At 33.8% G+C, this 27,528-nt stretch overlaps 1 protein-coding gene across 1 annotated transcript in view; it reads left to right on the top strand.

Moving 5' to 3' along the window:
• The first annotated feature begins 2,264 nt into the window (after positions 1 to 2,264).
• LOC140151695 (uncharacterized) overlaps positions 2,265 to 27,528 on the top strand; it is a 57,800-nt gene continuing 32,536 nt past the window's right edge. Inside the window, exons 1-9 of the mRNA XM_072174031.1 lie at positions 2,265 to 2,410; positions 7,308 to 7,388; positions 9,280 to 9,407; positions 14,425 to 14,533; positions 15,271 to 15,396; positions 16,496 to 16,567; positions 16,869 to 16,967; positions 17,954 to 18,032; positions 24,827 to 24,921. Of these exons, the coding sequence (XP_072030132.1) occupies positions 2,288 to 2,410; positions 7,308 to 7,388; positions 9,280 to 9,407; positions 14,425 to 14,533; positions 15,271 to 15,396; positions 16,496 to 16,567; positions 16,869 to 16,967; positions 17,954 to 18,032; positions 24,827 to 24,921 (912 nt within the window). The 5' untranslated portion in view covers positions 2,265 to 2,287. The remainder of the gene's footprint in view (positions 2,411 to 7,307; positions 7,389 to 9,279; positions 9,408 to 14,424; positions 14,534 to 15,270; positions 15,397 to 16,495; positions 16,568 to 16,868; positions 16,968 to 17,953; positions 18,033 to 24,826; positions 24,922 to 27,528) is intronic.

Genomic DNA, 27,528 nt, shown 5'->3' with positions numbered 1-27,528 from the left:
AAAATGTCTGAAAACTAATAGGCCTAGATGTCAGATGTCATTGCACGCAAAGCTTATCAGCCCCTGATCAGCTCACTGAAAAAGTCAAACGCCATCCTTGCAAAAATCACGATACCAAAGAATTGATGATGATTGATGATGGCGCTGGTCCTACCACCAGCCTCATCAGACCAATTCCCCACGTTGCATAGGTTCCGCCAAGAGTCCCTCCTCTCGTCTTCAACAAACACATCTTTTGTTCACGTAAACCAGCGAGATAATTGAGGGGTGTTGAGAGGGCCACTTCCGGTGCTCATTCTACCAATGCATTGTTTACATACAACTGTGTCGCCCGGTAACACGATCAACCTGCACGCACGCCGATCAGGGTTGCCAAACCCGCGATTTGGTCGCCCAATTGGGCGATTTTCGACTTCCGTCCCGCGACAAAGAAAGTGCTCCCGCGATTTCGCGACATTTGGGCTACTTTGAAAATCTCATCCGCGAAATGTATTAAATGTTGGGCGATTTGTGACAAAGCCGACTTCAAAACTAATTTTTTGATCATGATTGCCATTCAACAAAATGACATTCAACAAAAGCACCAAACAACTAATTCAATAAACAAAAGTTACAAAACACTCTGTGATAAGTGTGCTTCCCCGATGACAATGGCACGCACAGGGAGGGGGCTGGTTAATCGCGTCTCATGTTGTTGCTAAAGAGCACTTGAGATGGAGGATTATCCTTAAAATATTCCCATCTAAATACTCACAAGTGGCTTAAGATGACTTTAGTAGCTTCTACAGTCCGCGGGGTGCCAAGTTTCTACTTCAACATCAGTTTTTGTTTTTTTCCGTTGGCGTTTCTTTTGAAATAAAAATGTACAAACACCTACCGCACATTTTCTTTTGAAACGGCATGATGATCAAAAGCGAAGTCAATATAACTGTAGGCCTACAAATCATGCCGAACATGTCAAAAATTAAAATAAGTATACCAGTCATTATCCACGGACAGTCGGACCCGGCCGTTTTGGGTTTGATTAAAAATAGCATTTTTTTAAAAATAATTTGTGTTAGTTTGTTTATAACTTGTTTCAGCATTTCCCAAAAATTAAAAAGGTAGTGCAGAACCCTGTCAAAAGTCAACTTTTTATTTTCCTTGCAGTTTATTTTTTTCTCTAATTTTTGAAAATGTTTGTTAGTTTTTCATTATTTCAGCATTTCCCCAAAATGTCACAAAAGGGTGTGTTTTCTTGCAGTTTTGTTAGTTTATAATTTATTTCAATATTTCCACAAAAATTCACAAAATATTTTTTTTTTACAGTAGGCCTAGGCTGAAACAAAAAATCAGGTTTTGTTAGTTTTTTTGTTGGTTAATTTATTTCAGCATTAAAACAAATAGGAAGAAAGTGGTGTAGAACCGTAGACCCCCCAGCCATCTTTTAATTTTTCTTTTCTTTTTAATTTTTTTAATTTTTTGTTAGTTTTTTATAATTTATTTCAGCTTTTCCCTAAAATTCCAAAATAAAGGGGGTGTAGAACCCCCTCAAATCGACTTTAAATTTTTCTTCCACTTTTTTTTATTTATTTATTTTTTTCAGTTTTTTCAGTTTTTGTTGTTTTTTTAGAATTTATTTCAGCATTTTCCAAAAATTTCAAAATAAAATGGGGGTGTAGAACCCCCCTAAATCGACTTTAAAATTTTGGGCGATTTTTTGGCTATTTGGGCGACATTTCACGGCGTATACCCGCGACTTGGGCTAAAAAGTTTTGGCAACCCTGACGCCGATTTGTGTATAGTGTATACAAAATTAATTGATAATGTTATCACCTCGAGTGGTAGTTACTGAATGCTTGATTAATTACTATTATTGATTAAATCACAGGATGGATGTAATGTTAGTATGGATGAATGCGTTTTACCAAGACTGATGTCAAGTTTACTGGATGATCAGTGAAAGTATAAATTTGTAAACTACGAAGCTCTCTCTACAAGCCTACAAGGTCATGATGTATGCACCCGATTTACTGCATTGAACTGTTGTTGTTGATGTGGTTTAGCTCCACGCACATGTGCTCCGTGCTATACTGATGATATTTTGACCCGCAATTCGTGTTCACATCGAAGTCAAAATACCACTGCTGTCTTGATCGCTTGACCCGATGTCCTACATGATAATGTGAAACGATGTTGAAATGACAACACGCAACACACTGTCTAATCTATGCAGTTGAATCCATTCAAAGGCATCACTACCGTTCATAACACGTTGTATTGAGGAGACTAGAGTAGAGAACATACAATGCTGAAGATGCCTCGTACCGTTAACAATAATGGGACATCAACAGGAAGTAGTTTTCCAGCTGCCAATAATTTTCTGCAGAAAAAATGGAATGACAGGGCATACAAGCTACATCGAGAAAAGGTGAGATTTGATTAAAATGCACTTCATGTCAATTTATATTGGAATTCTTTGAGAATACGCTACTACTGTAGGTTTTCGGTTTCGTGGTAAGAGTCGTTGAGCATTTAGGCCTATATGTAATGAAATTATTAGTTTCCCGTCACCCGCCCTCATCACCTTTTCAATTTGACCGAAACTTTCACTATTTTCATAAAAAAGTCAATTATCTGAAAATTGAGATGGAAATAATCAAAATTGAAACTCTCAAAATGTTTGACATTCCCTCATATTCAGCAGTTTTTCTTAGTTGTAGGTAGAGGATGTGGTAAATAATGGAAATTTATGTATTACCTCATCATATTTCTAGTGATTACAAAAATTGCAAATTTCTTTTCATTTTAATAAAAACAAATTCAAATCTTTTCTCAATCTGTTTCAAAATGTCTGCAATGATGATCTAAGCATTAATACGTCGTCGTTTTGAGATGGTCTTTCATCAACAATAGGTAATAGCCATATAAATGAAAGTTTTGACAATAATGAAATTGTCCAAAATAATGAATAATGAAATAATGACCTCATATTTCACTGAAAAAAATGTGACGGGAAACTAATCATTTCATTTCATTAGCCTTAACACAATTTATTCTTTCCCTGAGTTGGCCAAGGAAATATGTTATACAATTTGTATTTCAAGACTCGGGAAAGAAAATATTACAATCTTGTGTATTATATCATTATCAATGTCAGAATTGAGTATCGCTTCCACAGACCCTAGGGTCTGTGTTTGAAATAACTTGATTCCCCCACCCCATCCCCATTGGTAGAGACTTCCCCATGATATAGCGATGTGCTTCTGTCAGAGAGCCTAGAAGTGGGACTATATGTACAATTGTACATGTACAAATATTTGCCCAAAAGGGGAGCAGATTCTATACCCGAGGCCACATGCATGTGATACGCTCTGACAAAACCAGGAACAAGTCACATTTTTTTTGACATTACATGATTTTCAATTATCCTATGTACATTGTAAGCACTGGAAAATATTTTTGCTTTAGTGATACCAAATTTATTAGTATATTTAATTTTATGTTGAAAATTCTAATTAAGAAAGATCATCAACTGTGACCGATCACTACTGCACTTTTTAATCAAAGTTTTCTATGACTTTATCTTTCAAATATAAATCTAGAATTGCAAAATCCTGAAGTATATACCCCAAACTTTTGTTTATACTAAGGATGTCATCAATCTTTTGATTTGTTCCCTTAAATTCAAGAACCAAGAATTCAAGAATCTGAAGGTCCAGTGAAATAGCATAACATTTGGAATTTGAATATTTGAAATTTTTTTTTAATGGGAATGTTAATTTTACAAGCATACAATGTATACTCAGATGCTTTCATCATGTGACATGGAAAGAAAGCAATGGCGATATTATAAACAATCTTTTTGTGTACAGCAAATAGAAAATGCTCTCCCTCTATTTGTTTAAATTATACAATAAATAGCTCAACAGTATGCTACACTGCAGAACAGATTGAATTAAATTTAGGTCAATTCCATTAGTTGATGAAGTGTTGGTCGCATCTGTGTCAGACTGATGGCAATAAAATATGCACCTTGGGTTGTATGTGATGGACATAATAGAAAACACACAGCTTTATTTCATTTACATATACATAGATACACCTACAAGCACACAGTAAAATCAAAATAGTCCGGATACATAAATTATTCATTTTAGCAGCAGCTATATTTATACTTTCAAGCTATTGATATAACAGTATGGGCTACAAAATCAACATGTGACCAGATCTGATCCACTCAGGCTGAAGTCGGAAATGTTGACAATTGAGTTACTACCATTACTAATATCATGCTCAGTACATGTACCTACACTTACTGATGTTGAATCCCCAGGTCTCTTGAATACTCGGTTGTAAAGTTATGAACCTTTTATATATCCATTTTCTTATGTTTCTATTGGTTTTTTACCTTATTATCTCTGTTTCATAATTATTGCAGACTTTAGCCTGATTGGATCAGATCTGGTCACATATGTCTTGCACTTACAGGGATGCAATTTCTTTTTACGAAAATATTTTGCCATATAAATCCTGCCACACCTCCATCCATGCCTCCAAAAGTGGATGCCGTTATGCAAACACGGTCATCTGAATCCGTACTCAATCGACTTACGTATCCCCACATAAAATGGTCAATCAAAATGATAAGTACATATCAATGGAAAAATAATGAATAAAAAAATGTAATCTTACATGATATCATATTGGGTTTTTTATACAAATATGTTTTTACAAAATCTATGGTTTTCAGCTTGAAAATGTAGTAATATGGATATACATGTATTTTATCATCTTTCAAAGAAATTTGTGGTAGTGATTCCATGGTGACACAATAAGGTCACATTTTAAATAGAAGCAAATATCATCAGTAAAGGTATACCTCTACATGTACTCTGAATTCAGATTGATTCAGTTTGGGGGGGGGGGCGGCCAAGATTGACTGAGTTTTGACGTCGTCATTGGTTTTACACGTAAACATGAAAATGTCTCAAATAATTCCAAAAGTGTATGCATGTTATCAAGCACTATTTTATCAGTCTAAATCCGTTGAGGTTCGACAGTGAACCTCATTGTAAGTACTGTTTTTTAATTGTTTTGTATGAATAACGCACGATATTTTGTGCTATATACTAAAAAAATTGCCACACATGTATCAATGCCTGCTTGGTGTAACGGTTAATGCATTCGCCTGCCACGCAGAGGGTCCCAAGATCGATTCCCACTCCCGCCTATAAAAAAAAAAAAAAAAAATTCTTCATATTCATTTTGAATCCAAAATTATTTATTTTCATGTGAAAATGTATACATTGCACTGGGAAATATATTTTGTGCATTTTTTTTTCTGTAACGGGGCTTCTAACGTCCAGGCAGTGTTGCCGTCATATTGTCTGTTTTGTTTACGCTATTGGCTGTTGCCGCATATAAATGACTGTCGGCCACCATCATCTGGATTCAGTTTGTCATACTCTCGTTCTATGAGGCCTCTTGTTGTAACAAAATCTTAAAAACAATTGAAATATTTCTCTTTATAAAGCTGCTATTTTATGTGAATATTTAGCTCAATTGCTTTTTTTTGCTAAGAAATAACCACATTTTGTGCTTATGAATCAGTTCTCTATTTTTCATTCCAATCAGTTTTCAGTATGTATTGCCCCAAATCAGTTCTTCCCCCATTTTGCTCTGAATCGGTCTTGAAATATGTGTGTGTGTGTGTGTGTGTGTGGGGGGGGGGGGGGAGGGCATTCAGCCTAAAAGTACAAAAGTGACTGAAAAGAACAAAAAATGGGGAATTTTGTCAAAAGGTGAGGGAGGGGGAGCATGCCCCCCATCCAGGATTAACGCCCATGTGAAAGATGAGTGTGGTTCACCTCCCTTCCAGGGACTCTACCAGCAAAACTACCCCCTAACAAAATGTTTCCTTTGAGCATGTTTTGGTATATGGGTTTTTAGCAAGCACACACATTTCATAATGTGGATATTTTGATTAGGATCTTTAAGATTTATTTAGCATATTTAGATCAAACTGAACTGGATGCAAACCATCGTCTGTGAATAGCCATCTATGATGTAGGTTAATTTAATATGCTGGCTGGAGGATGCATGTAATAATTAGTCAAATTGAAGGCTTCTCATTTATAACAAGGTAATGAAGTTCTTGATGCGATGTTATGTTGTGGACTGAAGTAGTAGTGCTTCTTGGTTAATGAGTTGACCACTAATTAAGTTAACTAATTGAACATCATACATTGTACATATTGTGGTGTGGGCGATGAGGGGGAGGGGGCAATATGAAATGGGTATTTTGACACTTTTTGCCCAATATGGTAGGTAGTCAGTGATTTCTAGGAGAACTGGTCAGATGGGGGAGGGGGCAATGTGCAAGTTTGGGGATTTGGTTGATGGTACATGTAGGCCTACATCATTTAATTTTAAAGCATTATTGTTTTCCTTTTTAAAATTCATATTTTTTAAACTTATCTGTATTGTTCTACTACTAATACTAGTGACTCGCGTTGTTATTTTCAGATTATCACAGTTATAAAACAATAATTAACCCTTTTGATTTGAACAAGTCGAAACTCCATTTTCTAAATTAATGTTAGAAATATTGTTGTTGGTGCAAATCCCGGTGCAAATTTTGCTTTTCAAAAAGGTTTGGATATTATTGTCAAACTCAGTTTTAAATAATTGGCACAATTTTTGTTATATGGCATGTTTGTTCTATTGATAAGATTGCCATTCCTGTTTAAATTGACTTCTTGCCAGTGACTGTTTGATCAATATACTTAGATACAATATAAGACTCCCTCTTATATTATCGTGCAGTACACATGTACATTACTATTGTATGTATTTTTAGTTCTAAACATTTTTCCACATTTTGTTTATATCAAAAAAGGTAAAATTTAGATTTTGAGGGAGAACTTCTACCAATTTTGAAAATAATTAGCGGGAACACTGGTCAGAAGCATTAATGCTTGATGATGTGAATAAAATTATGATTTTGCTCATCTTTCCTTTAACTGCACTGCCAAATATGCTTGTTTAAATATTTGTATGCTGGTTGTTATTGATTTATTTCATGTAAATTCAAGGCCAGTAATATAAATCCATTCAGTCAAAATTAAATCAGTTTGATTTCCAGGGCAAATTATTAGCAAGCAAGTAAGAAGGGATGATGATAATGGTGATGAATATGAATAAATGTTGAAGATGCATGGTGATAATGATGATTACAAGGACAAGACAATGAAGATGATGTTGACAATGATGATAATGATGTCCAAATTGTATGATACAAATAACCAGTGTTGTTACTGTTACAGGTTAAATCCACCAAGACCAAACTGGATACAACCAAACCTAAGGAATGCCCTCATCTGCATCTCAACCTCAAGAAAATACAGGTAAGTGATGAGGGAATGACTTAATTTTATTATTGGAGGTAAGTTACAGGTAAACTAGGTGGGAAAATGCTTGTAAATTATTAATCTTTCTTTGTTTCTTATTTTGTTTCTTATTTTGTTTCTTATTTTGTTTCTTATTTTGTTTTCTTTCTTTCTTTCTTTCTTTCTTTCTTTCTTTCTTTCTTTCTTTCTTTCTTTCTTTCTTTCTTTCTTTCTTTCTTTCTTTCTTTCTTTCTTTCTTTCTTTCTTTCTTTCTTTCTTTCTTTCTTTCTTTCTTTCTTTCTTTCTTTCTTTCTTTCTTTCTTCCTTTCTTCCTTCTTTCTTTTTTCATTCCTTCCTTCCTTCCTTCCCTTCATTGTGAGTGTATAGTGAGTTACGCTTTCATTGGATTTGTCTAGCAAAATGTTTGAATTATTCCTATACTTTGTTTGTTTGTTTCTATGTATCATTACATAATCCTATATTATTAAAAGCATCTTAGCAGAAACAACTTTTTTGATACATAGTTGCCATAGTTATTATGCATCATGTTTATTGTGACAGTTTCAGATAGAACCATTATTCTCTTAGAATAAGAAGAGCTGTTTTACTCTTTACACCAATTTTATTTCACTTTAGTATAAATTGTTAAAGGTTGTGTGACATCTCTCTCAAAAGGCAAAATCACTTCGGCAAAAGATTGAGAAAACACAACAATAATAATGACTTGCATAGCACCTATAGTATAACCTACAAGATCTAGGCACTTAACAAGCAAAATAAACTAGAATCTTGCAGCTACAACTAAAGCTATAACTTCATCCTACATGTACATCTTATGTAACAAACATCCGAGTTGAAAGAGTAGGAGGATGAGCATGATGAGAACAAACAGATCTGTCTCAAGATGGTTTAGTTGCTTATGCAAACACTCTTTCGCATTCAAATTTACTAATGGTTCATTCTTAAAATGCATTAGCAGTCTGTATCACTGTTTTTGACAAATTCACTATTTTCTATATCGATAGAAATGAATCGGAGAAGCGTAAACACATTCAAATAACTCAGAATATTGGGATAAGGTACAATCATGACAAAGTTATGAACCATAAAACTTTTATTTTTTCTACCTAAAGTTGCGTAGTAGGGATAATTGGATATTAATTAAAGATATGTTTAAATTCAAAATGAAATGTGTGCGATTTTCTTGAAATTTGCAACATGAAAGTTTATTATAACATTGTGCAGAATATCTGTGGTCTAGTTAATAGCACATTTTCCCAAATTTTGCAGTAAGTTTGCAACTGTTAGGTGATCATTTCCTTGCAAGTATTAGATGGAAAATTCAAATTTGTATCAAATTAAAGAAGTGGTCATCTGGAGACCTAAATCAATGATTGAATTAAGGGTCATTGGGTGACAAAGGCATATGAAGGAAATTGTGTGACGTCCATACTGAAATGGGGTTTCTTTACAGGCACATGAATTATAGTTCAATATCAACATTGATATGGATCATTTTTCATAAAAAAGATCAAAATCATCAAATGATGTTTTAAAATATAAATATCAATAGTATTACTACTGTTGAGTAGGCGTAGCTTGCTGGCACAGAAAAATCTATTAAAAACATTCATTTTTATAGAATAAGCAACATTTCTTCGTGCTGTAAATGGGATGATTATAAAATGTGAATTGCCATCACATGTCTGACACTTGTTCCATATCTTCAAGCATTTTATACTAGTGTAATAGAAGACATTTGAGTCCAACCATCCCGTGCAAATACGCATAATCCAATTGGATTCCGCATTATCAATGCCTAGAGGCTTCAATAGCAGATCATTAACAACTCACTCACACTGATATACTTATCTATCGTATGGGAATTTGATTCTATTCTTGTCTACAGATGGAGGAGGAAAAACAGGCACTCATTGACCGAGATAACCGCATCTTACTTAGTAAGCTTACAAACGTCCTACGATCTGATGGCTCCCTCGATAACTGGAATTACGAATTTGATACGAGACCGAGAACGTAAGTGTACATACTTAGCACGTATTAAAGGAGCATCGAATAACAAACTCAACATTTCACACAGGTGGTAAAAAGGGGCTTACATTATCTTTTCAAAAAAATGCTTCATGATATTTGTGTTCTTTGTTTTTTCAGGCCTGATTATTCCCCGATTTAAATCGTTTTTCCAATTTTTTTCTACTAAAAAATAAAAAAATAAAAAAATAAAAAAAAATATTTTTTTTCTTTTCTTTTTTTTCCTTTTTAAAATTCAGGAAGTGGATGATGATATTTCATCATAAAAAGAGCAAGAAAATTTTTGTTAGTGGGGAAATTAAGAAAGTGTTAATTATAAACCTTTTAGGGGTTGCATGCATTAAAAATGAAAAACAATTTTAGAAAAAACCCATACAATTATATGCCTCAGAAACCCAATTTTTACCCTCTGATATGGCTAAAACCCAGGAGCTTTGCCCCCTCGACCCCTACTACCTCCTCCCTCCGTTCGCCAACTTAAACAAAAACAGATTTTTTTTAATGACCACAATCAGGCCTGGTTTTTAAAAGAGTACAAAAATCTAAAAGCCCAGGTTCTGATATATGCGAATATTTCAAGTGATATGAAGAAAAGGAAAAAATAATTTCAACATTTTTAGAAACAAAAGATGTTTCTTTACTAATTCTGCAAGGAAGAAAAAAATGTGAACAATTTAATCAAATTCAAGGTACATTCATGTATAACATGTAGGAGCCTATACCTTTCAAGAATGACTAAGAAATACAGGCCAGCTTTGAATAAATTATAATGTTTGCTTTTGTAATTTAAAACAAACAGATAATCCAGGTTAGTATAATATTGTACTAACTGTACATGTATGTAAATGATATGGTTTTTCAATTACCGCTAGGTATTAGTCAAGATTGCTTTCAAAATTCTACATCCTTTGCACCATATGATGCCCTTTTGTTCCAAGCATGCCCGTAACCCCCGCCGTAACCAGGATTTTTTGGGGGGGGAGAGGGGCTAATTTTGAAAAAAGTGGACTGGGGGAGGATTTTGAAAAAGTGGATTTGGGGGGGATTTTGAAAAAAAATTTTTTCAAAATTTGGACCTCTTTTGACCAAAAAGGCATAAAAAAACCTATTTTTTGGCTCGCTATACTAGCAAATGGGACTTTTTGGGTCAAAAAAGGGATTCGGCGATGGGTGGGGGGACTAGATGCAAAATATTTAAATATTTGATTTTTATTTGACATTTTCTTTTAATTACATTAATTTGCTACTTTCTTACTTTGATCATCTTATCTATGATGCTGAGCAAACAAATAACACCCTTGCATTGTTATCAATGTATAAAATCAACCATAATTGCAATATAAATAAATCTGCAGTGCCAAAACGTACCGTTGATATTGGGCTGTGATCACTTGTTTCAAAATAAAGAAAATAATAATTAATTAATAATTAAAAGTTACCTTGTGCCTTTAAAAAAATCTTAAACAGTAAATTACGAGTTAATTGTGAAGGGCCTGATTTGATTAGCTCTAATCGTGTATCACTATATGTTTTAGCAACTTGTTATTTTGGTTAAAATCTAGAAACTGGACTTCAATCTGAATGCTGCTATCTTGTTGTTTTAAAAAAGACTATAATATTTAGCTTTAAAAGTGTAAGAAATATCTGTGTAAATAATTATTTAAGAAAAAACAGCATTATTAAAGCTGATTCCATAGATCCTGGAAACTATTTTAAAAAGAAAAGGGGTATTTTTATATCCTCAATAAAAGTATATGAAGCACCATATGATGCAGTTCATGTATATTTCAGTCAAGTGTGGATTTAAAAGCTTTGGTTTTAACAGAAATGTCTGAAAGCTGAACCTTTACATGACCTTGATTGATGTAATGTTTTGATACTGCTGTAGTTGGCTGTTTCCATGGAAACGTGAAGCCATGAAAAGTCCAGGAAGTCTTACATTCTTACAAAGTAAAACAGCAAATGAAACAAAACAAAAACAGTGCCACCTTCAGCTTTATTTTTGCTGAACCATGAAATGGTATCAGCCTATATTAGTGTATGTTACTTACTTGCTTACTTACTTACTTCCTTACTTACTTACCAACCATTTGGTCTGAAATGGCCATATCTTTAAATGCCACGAAGGTATGAACCCCCAAGTGGTGTCAAATGAAAGAGGAAGGAGTAAAGAATATAATAAAAATATTTCTTTTGTCAGAGGTCATCCAAGGGGTCACAGGGGTCAAAAAAGGTCATTTTATCCGTTATGCTCCAATTGAGCTGAAATTTATATGCAATGATCCTTATGACATTCTAAACATGTTTAAAATATTTTAAAATTCAGTTAAGGCCATTAAGGGGTCAATAAAGGGGTCAAAGGTCAAGTTTTCAAAATGGTCCAATTAAGCTGAAATTTAAATGCAATCCTTATGACATTCTAAACATGTTTACAATATTATAAAATGCATTAAGTCATTAAGGGTGATACATGTACCACATACTGCCAAAGCCCATGGTTCAGCTATGGTGCGGTAACCGCTCTAGTTATATTATTATGCTGCATGTTTGCCCATTTGACATCTTGAAATTTGTGATCAGGTTTGCAGAATAGAATTGTGTCTCCATTTGATGGTAGAGGATATCAAATATTTAGGTCTGCTAAAATGTTCTTATTTTTTGCATTAGTAATGTACATATTGTTCAGTGTAAAATAATGCTAAAAGTAGCAAGCTTTTATATTTGACTTGAGTGGGTGAGCCAGTTAATAGGCAGTTCAAATTTTCTTTTACTTCTAGTCAAAATATATGATAAGATGCCTCACAATTTTATGATTTATGATACAATTGTTGCTTAATAATTAATCACCAAGTTTGCAAAATATAATGAAAATTCCTTTAAAAAAGGAATGGGGCGCGCCCAATGTGAGCTTGGACATAGTGAATTCCATGGTGTGTAGATTTGGTATTATAATGATTTTTCTAGGGAAAAGTAGAAGATGATCAAATGCAAGAGAAATGTGTTGAGGACCGTTTTGGATGAAATAAATGGGAATGAAGCTTAAAAAGAACATTATTTGTTGAAGTATTTTGTTTTAACATTTAAAGACAAATGAGTGTTTATATATTGTCAACATATAAACCAGCATTTAATAGCATTTTATTGTCCTTTGATGGATTGTTAATGGGAAGGGGATTAATTAAGTACACCTCATTTAGCCAACTAAGTACATTATGCCACACCTCATTTGGCAATACACTTAAAAGCTATAATTTGACCCATTATTACTATGGCAATAAATATCAAATGACAATAAAAAACAAAATTCATTTACAATTGGATTGTGCTTTGGGGTGATTTTAACTTCAAAATGGTTTCTAATCCATTTTTGGGTTGAAACTAAAAGTAATTTAGTAGGCACTTTGTAGAAGTGATACATGGATAGCACAAGTTGTTTTTTGTTTCCCAAGTAAACAGATAAAACTGGATATATTTCAATGTCAACCAAGGTAAAATCATTAAATTATGCTGCAATTTGTAAAATGTAGCTCAGGGCTGTGAAAATGTGTGAGTGTACATTGATCTGCTTGCATTCTTTGCTTGTAATCACAAATTGGTTTTGATTATAATTGACAGAATTTTTGTTAGTATTTATAAGAGGAACATTATAAGTTCATTATCATACTGACAGGCGAGGTGTAAACTACTTTTTTTTAAGTTGCGAAAATATCAAACAAAATTACCTGAAGGGTTTTAACTTTCAAACACTGATTGTTGTGATAATATATTTCACTGTATGATTTCAATTGTACCATATTTTTAAATGTCCATTAGAGTGTTCAAAAGGAAAATTATTGAGACAGAAAAATAGTTGAAGTGCTTGATGTGAATTCATCAGATAGAGAAGTGAGTCAGAAATCATCAGTCATGTTTTTATTTGTGTTGAATTGTTTCTATTTACAATTACACTGGTGGCATTTAAATGCTTTAATGTAATACATGCTGTCATCAAGTCGTGTTCAGATGGACAAGATATCCCTAATGATTGACATACTGTTTCCTTCACATGTATCCTGCAAAACTAATATAAAACCCCAAATCAACCAAACTTGCTGGCTGCTAGTTGCTTGAAATATAGAATTCACAAGCAACAATTACTTTATTTGACTAGTGAAATATGTAACCAGAGGGGTTTTGGCAGAGGGCATGTGCCCCAGTCAAGGCCCTCCCCTATGGCAGCACCAACAATTTTTTCCTGGGTGGAGAAGGAATGCACCCCATGACACTGGCCCCCTCCTCCCATGAGGTGGCACTCTATACAAGACTAGTATCTATGAAGAAGGTTCCAATTTTGCCAACCCCACAGCCCCATACCACATGTAGATCTCCAAGCCCTCTCCAATGTTAAATACTGGTTATAGGCCCTATGCGTTAGCACAAGTATAAATATGAACATTTCCAGCATGGCTTAGCACTGAGAAACCCTGGTAAATCACTCACCTGATCGCTCAGGGCATGCATGTAGTTATTTTTCCTAAGGATATTCCGCTGGGTTGAAGCGCTCGTGCACTGCATAATAGTCTGAAACAATGATTGACCCCCTAGTCGGGCTCAGCACCTCGGAGTTTAGGCCCTATGCGTTAGCACAAGTATAATATATGAACATTTCCAACATGGCTTAGCACTGAGAAACCCTGGAAGATCACTCAGGGCATGCATGTAGTTATTTTTCTAAGGATATTCCGCTGGGTTGAAGCGCTCGTGCACTGCATAATAGTCTGAAACAATGACTGACCCCCTAGTCGGGCTCAGCACCTCAGAGTTTCAGCCATCCGTATGGACACAGCCACAAAGTTGAATTGTGTTGTGAGTTTACTTAAATGCCTAAAGGGTTACCAACTGACTCTTCAGTAGTCTTCATTATTGTTGTAATAATATTTGAAAGTATCATATATGTACATACTTGAGTAAAGCAAACAGTAACCATGACAACAACTAATAATTTTCTTGTTTTATCTTGTAGGTTACATGCCCCACACATGCAGAGGGAACAAGAAAGGATAGCAAAAGAAAATGAAAGAATTATGAAAAGACTCAATAATGCCTCAGGGACATATAATTTTCAGAAATTGGTAAGAAATATACTTCACCCTGAAGTATGAAAAAACATTAAAAAAAACAGTGCAGAATTTCTTGTTCATTGCATTTTCCTCATTATCTGCCCACTGCTTCGGGTCAAAATTTGCTCAAATAAGCCCCAAATGGTAGGATCACATAGTATTTAATATGCGAAAAATTTATTTTTTAGGCCTTATGGTGTGTAACCTTTTGATTGTTGCTATTAGATTTTTTTATTATTATCCGAAGTATTCATAACCTTTATAGCAAATTACTGAAATTTAATCTTGCGTATAAAACCACCATCTGCATGCTCATTTTCCATACTCTTTTTAAAGAAATCAATACAATAGTTTTTAAAAAAAACTAGTGTATTGATTTATAGTGAAATCAGATCTCTCATAATTTTCAAGTCAAATTTGATCCAAAATTGTTCCAAATTGAACTAGAATTGGCTCAAATGTAACCAGAAAACCATGTGAGATCTTTTTTGACTAGAAATCTATAGTCACAATTTAGACCATTTTCCGAGTGTGGAATACTAGCATCATGTTAAATGTACAGTATTACTGAATGGTTGATTGATGGCCTCATTTACATGTATGATATTAAAATCTATCATGATGATAGCTTAGTCTGTGAGTATATAATGTATTATACTTACACTAATGTAATGATAGATAAATAAATTGCCATAGCAACACCAATACCTGACATTTTAAATGTTTTATGGTATCATTTCTTTTCACAGGAGGATGACTATTTGATGCACGAATATTACAAATCGATGAAATCACAAGAAACTAAGACATATGAATTGCAAGCAAGAGGGTTTGAAGATGATGAGGTTCCTCATCTAAAGAAATCCCCCAGAGAGGTAAAGAGTTGGTCTCATGTTACAAAAAATTGAAAAATTAAAATTAATGAAATATTTGATAATAGGAAGGATATTCGGCTGATTTTTCCTTCAAAATTACATCCTTATTTTTTCAAATAAATGTGGATTTAAAGATTATGCTTGTTGTAGTATAGGTCTTGTGAATTGACTTTTCTTTAAAAAATGATAAGAAAAAGCAATTATATTATGAAATTGGGTTTATATGTTAAAGTACTTTGTATTGAAATTTCTTTCAAATTATATATGAAAAGTAATGGTATTCAAAATACCATTAATGTGAAATGAGGGCACTTATTATCAAAACATTTTTAAGCTGACATTTGCTTAATATTAAAGGGACACTCAAAACCACAGACCACATTATGTCCACACTTCTGTGATTATTTGCATCTTAACAACGCAGTGAATACGCCTGTATACATGTTGAAAAACAGATCTTGGAGCCTTGCATTTCCAGAATATCTATGCATGAGCGGCATCTAAATTCATGAACCATGCTTACATATACATCATCTTAAAACAGACAGCACATTGAAGCATTAGTTATTGTGATCAAATCAATCTTGTATGCTTTTTTGATCAGTTCTTGGAGCAGTTCTGCAAACTATTTTGTACAAAATATCTTGCATGCTCGTTACAGTTTAATATCAAATTATGATAAAATGTCAACATTTTTAAATTTTTAGAATAATATCAAAATGACAATACAAGTAAAGTACACCTTTTGATATTTCAAACAAAAATATACCTTCCTGCCAAAATGAGATTTGTAAGAAAAGATATATACAATCAGTAAAATCAGTCTGTGTGAATATATTTGTTATTGATTTAATGAAAAAGGTAGTGATTTGACAAAAGGTCTCTTAGTGACAAACTGTGTCCTATTTACAGCCATATTGACTTAAAGCCCTAAGTTACTTTCAGATATTGATTAGAGAAAATGCTACTGTATTCAGGTACATTGATTGGCCTATCTGTCAGACCAAAATGGGTGATGTGTGTTCCAAGCATTCCAAGCATGTATCTTGTGACTCTAATGTTGACACTTAAGCAATTTGATATTTGTATGTTTTTATAGGAAGGGGAACATGTCGAGGAGGGGGCAACAGCCGCTGCACCTGCAGAAGGAGATGATAAGTTACCTGCTATGGTAGGGCATTACTGATTTATTTATACCTTAACATAATAATGCACTCATGTAACATATTCATGCCTAACATAAAAAAGGCATTAATGATTTATTTTCAATAAAACAGGAAATGTTTCTTTTTTTATAAAACAGTAAATATTTCTTTTTTATGATCTATGATATAAGTTACAAAGCTATAAATTAGCCAAATTAAAACAAATAATGAGTAAAATTAATAAAGCAAATATAGAGAGACAATCTATTTTGTTACAAATTTCCCCCAATTGCAATAATTGTATTTGATTATTTTCCTGGCCATTAGGAGACAAGACCACCACCCCCTAGAAGGCTGCTTAAGAGACATTCAACCAAATTACCCTTGCTTGGAGCAGAGAGGAGGAAAGAGGAAGAAAAGAAAAAGGTGAGATTATTAAGAAAGAAAGAACACAAATCCAAAATACAGTTTACCAACACAATTTGTGAAAAAAATGTGCTGGCGCAGGATTTGAACCTACTATCTTTCGATCACTAGATGGATGCCCTCCACAGAATTAAAACCAGACAACCAGGACTTGACCGCCATCTTGATACAGGCATGGAGCTATAATTGGAGGTATTTGGTTTCCCTCGGAATGCGCTCGAGGCATTCGTTGTCATGCAAGCGCAACATGGATGATGGGCGCATTTGAGAGACGCACTTGATGCGACCTGCACGCAAGTACCAAGACGCTTCAGAAGAGACGCAAAATTGTTTTTGTTCGTCTCCGCGCACCGTCGGCAAGGACCCGAATACCCCCAATTTTCTCCCCATAGCTAACGGCGCGGTTGTATGTGGCGGTATAGGGAGTCCCAGTTCTCCTTCTCTAATTCTGTGATGCCCTCACATTATGCCACTAGCTTTTTTTGATACTGTTCGCCTTTCTCATTTAAAAGGGCATCCACAGCCTCGTCCCCCACTTTTGTAAAAAAAAGATAAAGATTTTTTTAACCATCAGAAATCTCTGGCTACATAATGTTTGAAACATACCTCAAAATGAGGACGTTATTATCATGAAATACTCCTTCAACTTGTGCAACTGTTGTTGTGAAAAGCTGTAAAGTTTGGTTTTCGTCTACCGATGTCAAAATTGAAACAATTTTGCTGACAAAATGACTGTATATGTCTTTAATTTAGAAGAGCCTGATTTATCTCAATCAATATTCCAACCTTGTGGTAGGTATCATGGCTTCATAAACATCCCCATCTTGACATTTAACAAAACTAACAGAAAACTAATAAAGGTTTCAATATCCAAGCCATTTTTGATTAAAATAAGATTTATTTATGTAAAATATGAGTAGAATGAAAAGCTTGGGGTGTGTTATGATTGAAAATATCAAGATATTTGTGTTTTTTCATCTTTGCAGAAAGAGGCTATAAGTAAACCATCTCGATACGATGAGAAGGAGGATGCAGCCAAGCTGTTTAAAGCCATCAAGGGCATGTGTGAGTATAAGGAGCAGAGCATTCTCAATATCAAGGCATGGTTCAGTGCTATGTTATCATATGCATATGATGCAATGGGCTATTTTATTCAAATTCCACACTCCCCGTGTGGAAGATTTTGGAAATATCTTCCACAGGGGGAGTATGACTTTGAGATTGAACACATTAAGCAGCTCTATTTGAATTTCATACACCCTGTGAGAAAGATTAAACCTGAATCTTCCACAGAGGGTGTGTGAGTTTCAAAAAGAGTTGGTTAATGTGCTAATTCCATTTGAAATTCATACTCCCTCTGTGCGTGATATTTCCAAAATCCTTCACACAGGGGAGTGTGGACTTTAAATGAATTGTGAACCAACCAGACCACAAGCGATAATTGTGAAATAGAGATTCAGACAGAAATGGGGGGGGGGGGGGGAAAAATGCTATAAAATAATAAGAAAATAGGGGCCAAGTATATTGTAAAAGCTTGTACATTTTGTAACCAAATAATGTTATAATGTGAAAATTGCAGCAATAGCATGCTTGGTTACTATGAAAGTAGATGATCATACTAATTGAATGTTTGATGTTTAATTCGGTATGGTTGGATTAGATTTGTGTCATATGCTATGAAAAAAAAGGACATAATGGTTACTTTGCAGGCTAAATTCCAATATGTAATCACAAATGAAAAAAAACCAACACAAACACACCCCCACATACCCCTACCCATCCCCCATACACACCCCAACAAACAAAAGCAGCAATAAATAAACAACAATAAACAAATAATATAAAACCAAGGACACATCATGTTTGACAGGCTCAAATAGTTCCCTTAAGGCAACAAAAAATCTTGTTCTATGTGTCTACCATCTGACCAACCCAGATTTTGCATTTTTAGGGTTCTTTATAATTTTTTACTGTATGCATGTAAAATCAGCAATGATTTTGGGTGAAGGTTGCTTGGTTTTGACTACAACACGGGAGTGAAGCCATACTGAAGTCAGTCTGTAGACTGTAGAATGGCTTAAGCAATTAATGACATAATAGACAGATTTTAACTCCTGATGTCAATACTTCAAGAGTTCTTGATCTGGTCATTTTTCCTGTAGTAGTCACAGCTGAAAATTATGCAGGTAAATATTTGTGTATTAAGATAAAAACTTAAAATCTTTCTACAATGTATATGGATTATCAATATACATACAAACTTTCATGCTAAGATTAATGACATATGTAATGTTTCATTTTATTAAAACAACATCATGCATATAGTGATAGCCAAACTACATCATTAAATGTTTAATTTCTCAGGCATATGGGACTGTGTCATGTAAGATGAGGCTATCCACAGTTCTTGTGATGAGATCATATTTCAGACACCTGGAAGGTGTTTGATATTTAAGGCCAAAACAAATATTGTTGTGTTGCCCTCAAGTGGGAAAATGGGAAAGTTGGGTCGGATGGTCGGATTTTTTTTTTTCTTCAGTTTTTAAAAATCCACTAAAATATTAAATACTTTTTCTTCAATTAGGGACATTTGTCAATTTTGCCTTCTGGATACCTGTTAGACATCAATTAAAGACTAATCTTTCAATAAAATATTAATTTTAAGTGAAAAACATTGATTTTTTGAACAAATCTGTAAAAATCATCATTCCCCCCCCCCAAAAAAAAACAAACAAAAAACCTGACCCTGATTTTTCAACATTTAGGGTCGGACGGTTGAGGGCAACACAAAATTTTATTTTTGGCCTTATTCTTTACGATAAAAGGTTATGTTTTGAGGCTCATTTTTCACTCAAGTAAATTGAATGAAATATGGTAACTAATATGAAAATGGGAACTGTGTGCTAGATTTTTCAAACAGTGGTTGGTTGCCATTTATAAATATCAAGCCAGGTTTGAACCAAAGATAATCCAAATATTACTTAAATTGTCAAGCCAGGTTTTAACCGTCTTTGAATTGCAAAAAATAATCCAAATGTTACTTAAGGGATCCAAAATGAGCGTTTATTGCGTTTCGACAGTATTTTTTGTGGGTCATGAGAGCACCTCAGACCTATCGAATTGCATTCTGAATACTGAAGCATGTCTTTCTGATATCAAATAATTTTCATTTTTAAAAATCACAATATAATACAAATTTTATGACAAATTATAAAAATTTGATATTTTTCAAATTTTGATATATAACAGTCCTCGAAGTAAATTATATAAATCGAATGATATATTCTTAAAGTGTATGTAGCAGGGAGGAAAAGCCGACGGTCAATTGAAAATTTTGACCTTTCATATTGAAGATATGGATTTTTTTCCCAAAAAGACCTAATTTGTTTTGGTGTTTTGGGAAAAAAATCAATATCTTCAATACGAAAGGTCAAAATTTTCAATTGATCGTCGGCTTTTCATCCCACCTACATACACTTTAAGTATAAATCATCAGATTTATAAAGTTTACTTCAAGTACTGTTAAATATCAAAAATATCAATTTGTAATGATTTGCCATAAAATGTGTATTAAATTGCGAATTTCAAAAAATCAAAATTATTTGATATCAGAATGACATTCTTCGCATTCAGAATGCAATTCGATATGTCTGATGTGCTCTAATGTCCCAAAATAAATACTGTCCAAACGTTCATACCCCAGCCCTTAAGATAAACACTTCACAATTTTGATTAAATTTTGCTGTTGTCTGCAAGAGCATAAAATTTGAAGTATTGTATTCAAGAGGCTATGAAATGTGATGAGTGTGAAGTAATAGTAGTGTTTCAGCTTTATGAATCTTATTATGATTTGACAATAAAATATCCTTAATGTACAAAAAAAGTATATGCATGGAAGGGTATAGATTTATGTTTCTCCTTCCCAGTACGGGTGTTTGTGTGTGGGATGGGGTAGTGGTTTTTCCCATACATAGATGTCATAACTAAAAACAGAAGTTTTATTTCAAAATCACATTATTTTAGCAACTAAACAAGTCATTAAGTGTACATACATAGTTTGTGTATCCTGTGCGAATGCAAAATATAGTCTTGTTTCCATTCTATGATCACTGTAATGATTGAATTTATTGATGAATCCAGAGAAGTTCTTTTCAAAAAATATAAAAATCTCTGTGATTTTTTTGGACATCTTAACTTGGTTTGATATCCATAAATTATGTAGTCATTTCCATAGACTTGCTTTTATATTCAAAACCAACTATCATATTCTTGTAATGTTATTCAAAAAAGAAAAAGTGTGCTGAGGCTTGTGGATCAACGTCTTTTTTTTAAGCGCAGTGACTTATAGTTCGCTACACCCAGGCATAAAACCACAAGCCAAAGCACACTTTACAAAAAAATTCCTGACCACAGTAGCCAAAGACACTGTGTAAACCATTTAGAAATAATCAGGGATTTGCAGCTAAGAAGCACTCACCCTATACAGACCACAATGAACCATCACAGCCAGGATCAGCTCCCAGAGTTGTTTCATGATAACAAATAGAGACTGCACTGAGACTCAAACTTACATCGCCAAACACCATTGCACCAGAGTCTAAAGCCGTACTGATTGAACTAACTTGACTGCTTTAACTTAACTGATAACTTAACAATCATTTGCTTCGTAAAGATTTTCTTTTATATTCAAAATCAATGATTATTGTAAAGACTTACGTTTATATTCAAAATCAATCATCATAATTCATTTTGTCATAATGCAGTCATATTCATAATTTGCATCTTTAAAGATTTTCATTTATATTAAAAATCCGCCATCATAAAACATTCAATCATTTCCATTGTAAAGACTTGCGTTTATATTCAAAATGAACCATCATATTATTCATATTGTTGTAACATTATGCAATATGCAGTCATATCCATTGTAAAGCCATGCTTTTATATTCAAATTCAGTCATCATATTCTCGTAATATATTCAATCACTTCCATTGTAAAGACATGCTTTTGTATTCAAACCAACCATCATTAGTGTTGTAACATCATGTAGTCATATCGTAATTTTGTAAAGACATGCTTTTGTATGCAAATTCAAAACATCATATTCAGTCATTTCCATTTTAAAGACATGTTTTTATTCACACCAACCATCATATTGTCATAACATCATTCAGTCATTTTCACTGTAATGATATGTGCTCTTATATCCATAATCGTCCATGATATTCAGTCATATTTTTTAATATTGGATACTGGTTTTACAATAGAAACAAAATATCAAGTACATGCAATAGGATTTTAAACAATTTGGTTTATTTTATTTCTATTTTATGTTGTTATGTTATGTTTAGTTTAGTGTAGTTTAGCTTAGCTGATTTTTTATTTATCTTTATCTATATGTTAGTTTACTTTACTTTAGTCTAGTTTTAATAGTTTAGTTAGTTTATTAAAACTATCATTAGTTTGTTTGGATGTTTGTAAGGAGAATAAATAAGGGATGATATATGTCCTTTTTTATCGATGAAATTAATAAATGAGTGAATAATAATTAGTAATAAATGATACTTTTACATTTTAATTTTCTGCATATCACATCAATGTATGACAGCGGGTTTGTATCCTATCCGACTCCTTTATGGTATATATTATGTTGCACCTGATTCTTTTTAAGTTTGCCATGGCGTTTTTGCTATTATTCAATAAATTTTGCTATTTAATGAGTGCGCTGTTGTTATTTTAGCTTGGGTTTTCAACGGCTTTATTAAATTTATCGCAAAAAGCGAAATTATTATATTTTTTGCATCATCCTTCTTGTCTTTCCGGAAATATATATATCTAAATGCAATATTTCCTTCTGCCATGCTGGTTGTTCCAATTAAAGCAATCTGTAAGATTTTTGAAATTTATATCAAAATTCTGATTTGTACATGATTGTAAATTTACTTTGATGAGATAAACTACCCTGTCAAAACACAGACCTAAGGTGCTGTATTTGTGACAAAATATGTTAAATATATCTTGGGATCCGATCCCATTCACAATCTTAGTGCTACATGTAGAATGACATTGATGTGTGACCCCAAAAATTCAAATTTTCATAGATCTTATATTGCTTTAATACCGGTACTTTAACAGAAATCAGACTATTTGTAATTGTCTTCTTCCGTTTATTTTGCCTTCTTTTCCAATCCATTGAATCATTCTCATGTTTTTGTTTGCTCTGTGATTTCTGTACCCTTGTCATGTTCAAGCTTACCCTTTTGCAGGTTGCTAAAGTGGTATACCAGCCAAAAGGAGGAAAGTATTCCCACTGACCCGGAATGATTTTACCAGGACTGATGTGTTCTTTGCACATGAAAATGTGCAATTTTCATGCTAAAAGGGGCCAAAACCCAGTTAATTTTGGGCAGACACAGGCCAAAAATAAGAAGCACATCACAAATGTTGGTCAATTTTGAGTCAGGGGGCAACTTGCTCCTCCTTCCTTCTTCAAGCCCCTGCCCCAGTTGGTATACCACTGGTTTGCTTGCTATATTCTGTGGTTTATATTCTTGCTTCCAATTTTGTTTTGGCATAACATGCATTCGGCTTCAAAAAGTAAGAAGTTTGTCTTCTGTTCTGGGTGCAATTTTACTGTATAATATTCTATTATTTTTGTATTTGAGAAATCCTGTTGAAAATTATATTTTTATGCATAAAATGCTTCAGAAAAAATATATACTTTTGTCATCAATGACATTATTGAAAATATATTTTATTTGTTGCATCTCACATACTTTACAACTGATTTGGCAGTTGTGAAATTTGGAGCATATTTTACCATACATCTTGACCCAAAATCATTTTTTAAAGGCTAAAAAATGGTTTTGAAGCACCTACAGGAAATAAACATTGGTTGGATTTTTAGCCGTATTGTATGTTGTTTTAGCCTGATTTAGTTGCTGGGACCTTGCAAAATGTGCCCCTTTCTCCCGGTGTTTTTGCTCTGTTATTGTTATGTTATGTTTTCACCTTTTTGTCAGCTGTATACAGTAAGCCAAAAAATTAAGGTACCAGTTATGTTTACCCCCTGTATATCCTAAACAAAGACAGATATGTCATAATTGGAACCACTGCATCTTTTAGCTCGAATTTAAGACCTCATTCGTTGAAATTTTTCTAGAAATAAAGACACGACGATCCCAAAACCCAAGGAAGATACCAATTTAAAAGTTGCAGTTTGCTGCATGAAATGCCCTATTGATTTGTACACAAAACGTTCGTGATCAAGAGAACTAGTGTTGCGCTTCCATTGATTAGCACGTTAAAACTAGGGTCGTGCTTTTATTGATTAGAACACAAAAGTGCAACTTTTGATTGCGTTTCTTCATTAAATTTTAGATCACGTTTCCTTAATTCTCAACCAATTTCAACAAATAAGGTCTTAAATCAGAGCTAAAGAGTACAGGTATTGGCTGCTTGTTTTAATATTGACATATTTGTCTTTATTTAGGATATACAGGGGTGAACATAACTGGTACCTTAATTCTTTGGCTTACTGTAGTGTAAGTGTGTGTAAAAATGCTTTGAGATTTTGTTGCAAAGGATTGTTAGATGTCTTTTATTATTTTATCTTCATCTTCATCTTTGCTCCATCTTCATAATCATCTTATTTTCATCTTCATCTTTGCTTCATCTTAGTATCATCTTCATCTTATCTCCATCTTCATGTTCATGTTCATCTTTATTTGCTTCATCTTCTTGTATTATTTAAACTTTGTCTCCTTCCAAGATGATTTGTATGTAAATTTGCATTTACATTATCACACAGCAAAATTAAACTAATTTGTTTACTGGATTTATTATTTGATTCCTACAGTGAAAGCAGAACCAATACTAATTCAAGTATTAGCAAGAAGAACCTATGCACAAAGACAACAAACAATCTCAAAATTCAACCAACAGTATGAACTGGTAAGTAATCAGATTATATGAAAATCGTAAATTGAATGAAATAATGAAATAATTGAATGAAAATAGTTGCCCAGAGGCCCGGGGGGAGTACTCAGTACAAATGACCATACGGGACGTGCATAAACATGGGTAGCATTTTCAGCCTTCTGGTATATCAATGACCCCTTTTTCAAAGCCTATTTTGGTATATGAATGGGTCCTTTTTTTCAAAATTTTCTCAATTTTTTCGGAAAACAGCCCAATTTTTCCTTAATCTAGCAAAAATTTTCAACATTTTCTCAAAATTTTGGGAACATTTTTAAAACTAAGACAATTTTGGGTAAATTTCTTGAAAAATTGGTATATTTATGGGTCTACTTCCAAAATCTCAGCGGCACGTCCCTTCCAAAACCAAACTTGAGTACCCCCCCGGGCCCAGAGGACCCAGATCTGCACATTGGTGCACACATAAAGCTTTGACTCCAAGTTACCTCTGTGTTCAATGTTCATCCATACGCACTCTGCTCCATTGCTGCTGGTGATTGTCTTATCATCCCTAGCTCTCATAAGCAAGCTGGTGATTGTCTCTCATCTTTGGAATAGCTTGAGGAATGCTAATACCGTAAAAACTTTATAGTTAGCATATGTGCTTACTATCGAGCGCTTTTGAAAACATGAAATTGTACCAAAGTCCGGCGCTTTACCAACTATGCTAATGGGGTTGAGACACACATTCGCAGGTTTACTTGTTCGTATATGACTATGTGTATCGATGATTTACTCAAAACCCTTTACACTTTTATGGATGGGGCTCTTCATGTTTGCATGTTTTAAAAGCGCTCGATAGTAAGTACATATGCTAACTATTGCGTTTTTACGGTAGTACATTTTCAAAAATTTTACTTTTTCAAAAAGCTGCTTAAAGTCTCATTCTTCCCTAACATGTAGTCGGTCTCTCGTGTCCTTTTCTTCTCTTTGATTCTTTCTCTCTCTTTGCGCGCCTAGCATCCTGTGGTAAGGGACCGTTCACAAACACTTGTAATAATTTTTCGGGCTCCCCCCCTCTTTACAGACCTCAAAAATTTCAGGGACCCCCCTTTTTGACATGAAAATTATGGGTCAACCCCATAGAAAAGCATATAAACTTAATGTTTCCAGGAAAATTTGTGGTCATTTTTTTCAGGGCCCCCCTTAGGAGGGTCAAAATTTTTCAGGCCCCCCCTTTTTGCATCAGGCCCCCCTAACAACAAGTGTTTGTGAACGGTCTCTAACTTATATAATAAATCCTTGAACCAAAACCACATTGGAAGTGACACAGGAATATAAACAAACCATTCAGAATAAAGCTGAAGTTTAATTTCAAACTGTTTCCTTTCAAGTACTTGAAAGGGTTAATAATTTATCAGAATCAAAATGATCCTAAAATCAATTATATAGGGTTCAATCCATTCTGAGTCTTGATTATCACCCTCTCTACATACCTAGAAATCAATTTATTTTGCTGTTGCTTCACACACATTTTAATTATAAATGTACATGGATGGATTTGTTTCATCACAATAACAAAGTAACAGTACATGTATATCCATATATGTGACATGATCAAGGGAAATGAGTCGGATGTCGCTAATATTGATTTTGAGATATTGGCAAAGAAAGTGTTAAAATTCTTTTTTACCCTTGGACAGAGAACTTAAAAAGCACCAGGACGCAACATTTTGCTTGCATGTTGGTAATCAAACACGACAACCAATTTATTTCACTTTGATCAGACCCACACCCGTACCTATGAACTCAGCCGTGTTATAAAAGATCTTCTCAAAATTGAGTGATTGCCCCAACCCAAAACCCTAGCGGCACAATGGCCAGAGTCGCAAAGAGAATTTAAATTAGATCGAAATTTTGAGATGCCAGTGGGCACCGACTATCCACTTTATCGCAACGCCATGCCATAATAAATTTTTCCATACGACAACACGTGATCAAAAACTTGCCGCAGGTGGCCATCACCCAGTGCTTAAATTCCAGGCGTTGGACCCAAAACCCCTGTTTGATCATTAACACACAAAATCATGGCTGGAACATTAACAATAAATAAAGGTACTATACAAGGGTGAATACAGGTCAACTGCTCCCAGACGACGTAGCCCAAGACTCAACAGGCGTGGGACCTGAAGTTACAATGGATAAGTTGTTAATTATTAATGTTACATTTTATAATATGTGCATATATATCATTATCAATAAATCAGAGATAAATCAAAACCCCATCTTTTGTCGCTTGTACGAAGCATTCTGTCGTTTATACATGAAGACATGCTCTATTATAACTTTGATGACACCTGTACCTGCATGTAAGGCTTTGATATTGATGCACCACTACCATCAATGAATATTTGAACTAAAATACTGTGTATCTTTGCAGATCTGTGATTTTCCTATAAAATACTAATGAAAATTTGGTATTAATAAGCACTTATTTAAAACATATGTTGAAAACATATTCACGTGCATCTTTGAAGATATAAAATATTTTTCTTGTGTAGCGTTAATCTGGAAGGTGAATTCAATTTTAATTCACATGCACACATTTTCCATTTATGATGAGCAATTAAAGCTCTCCCTTCA

Source organism: Amphiura filiformis, chromosome 5 (assembly GCF_039555335.1).
Source record: "Amphiura filiformis chromosome 5, Afil_fr2py, whole genome shotgun sequence".
Taxonomy (NCBI): Eukaryota; Metazoa; Echinodermata; class Ophiuroidea; order Amphilepidida; family Amphiuridae; genus Amphiura; species Amphiura filiformis.
The sequence above is the reverse complement of the archived record's forward strand: the minus strand, read 5'-3'. Positions and strand labels throughout refer to the sequence as shown.